Source organism: Phaethon lepturus, unplaced genomic scaffold (assembly GCF_000687285.1).
Source record: "Phaethon lepturus isolate BGI_N335 unplaced genomic scaffold, ASM68728v1 scaffold50019, whole genome shotgun sequence".
Lineage (NCBI taxonomy): Eukaryota > Metazoa > Chordata > Aves > Phaethontiformes > Phaethontidae > Phaethon > Phaethon lepturus.
In genome coordinates, this window is record NW_010562370.1 from 5139 (window position 1) to 6158 (window position 1020).

At 67.3% G+C, this 1020-nt stretch overlaps 1 protein-coding gene across 1 annotated transcript in view; it reads left to right on the forward strand.

The window, feature by feature from the left end:
• Nucleotides 1-1020, forward strand: part of NCAPH2 (non-SMC condensin II complex, subunit H2) — a gene marked incomplete at both ends in the record, with an annotated part of 6350 nt that overhangs the window by 3724 nt on the left and 1606 nt on the right. The window contains 2 exons of the mRNA XM_010294228.1: nucleotides 422-508; nucleotides 777-886. Of these exons, the coding sequence (XP_010292530.1) occupies nucleotides 422-508; nucleotides 777-886 (197 nt within the window). The remainder of the gene's footprint in view (nucleotides 1-421; nucleotides 509-776; nucleotides 887-1020) is intronic.

Below are 1020 nucleotides of genomic sequence, written 5' to 3' on the forward strand. Positions count from 1 at the left end.
GGGGGGCCAAAGGCATGGATCGCCAGGGTGCTGACAGCCAGGAGGCAGCACTGGGGTGGGGGCAGGCACCCTGGGGTACTTTGCCAGCCGCCTGCCTCCACGGAGCCCAGCTCCCTGGGGTGGGGGAGACGTGCTCGCGGCATTCTCCTGCTGCCTGCCTTCAGCAAAACCGCCTGCCAGAACAGCAGGGCCCCTCGTTGCCGGAGATGGGGTGCTGGACAACGGCAGGGTGCCAATGCCAGCGGCTGCTCCATGCCTGCTCCCTGGCTGCGAGGGGAGGCTGCCCGTGGCCGTCAGCCTTGCCGGGGCCGGTGGGAAGGGGCAGCTCTGAAGCTGCTCTGCGGCCGTGCCAGCGGTGGGGGCTGGCGTGTTCCTGCCAGCTGGGGCGACTGGTGACCTCTCGCCTCCATCACTTCGGCAGGAGGGTCCTGCGTCCTCGGCAGTGGGAGGGAGTGCATGAGCACCGGCAGGGCTCCCATCCAGGCGCTGAGCTTCTCTGAAGAGGGAGGTGAGATGTGCGTGGTCAGCGGACTGAGGGGAGATGCGGGCCGTTTGTCCTCCGTGCCTGTGCGTCTGGCCGGGCCGGGCAGGGCTGTGCGTGTTCAGGCAGCTGCCACGCTGCGGCGGTCCTGTCGAGTCAGTCTGGTCCTCAGCAGCTTCAGCTGGCCCTGCAACCATGGCAAGCGAAGCTCCCCGGGGCAGCCCCTTGGTAGCTGGGGTGGAAGTGGGGGCTCCCAGAGGCTGTTACAGCATTTGACTGTTCAGTTCCCTGCCAGGTGCTGCAGGACCGGATGACGACAACAGCAGAGGGGATGACGTGCCTGGGGCCCCGGAAGACGATGTGGAAATGACTCCGGCTGCTAATGAACAAGTCGAGGCACAGAGGGTACACTTGGGCAGGGGCTCATGGGGGCAGCGCCACTGCCTTGCTCCTTCCCCAGAGCCCTGCTGCCCCGCGCTTCGCTGCCTGGTGCTGCGGAAAACTCACTGGCTCGCTCTGTGTCTGTCAGAGCGCGCCCC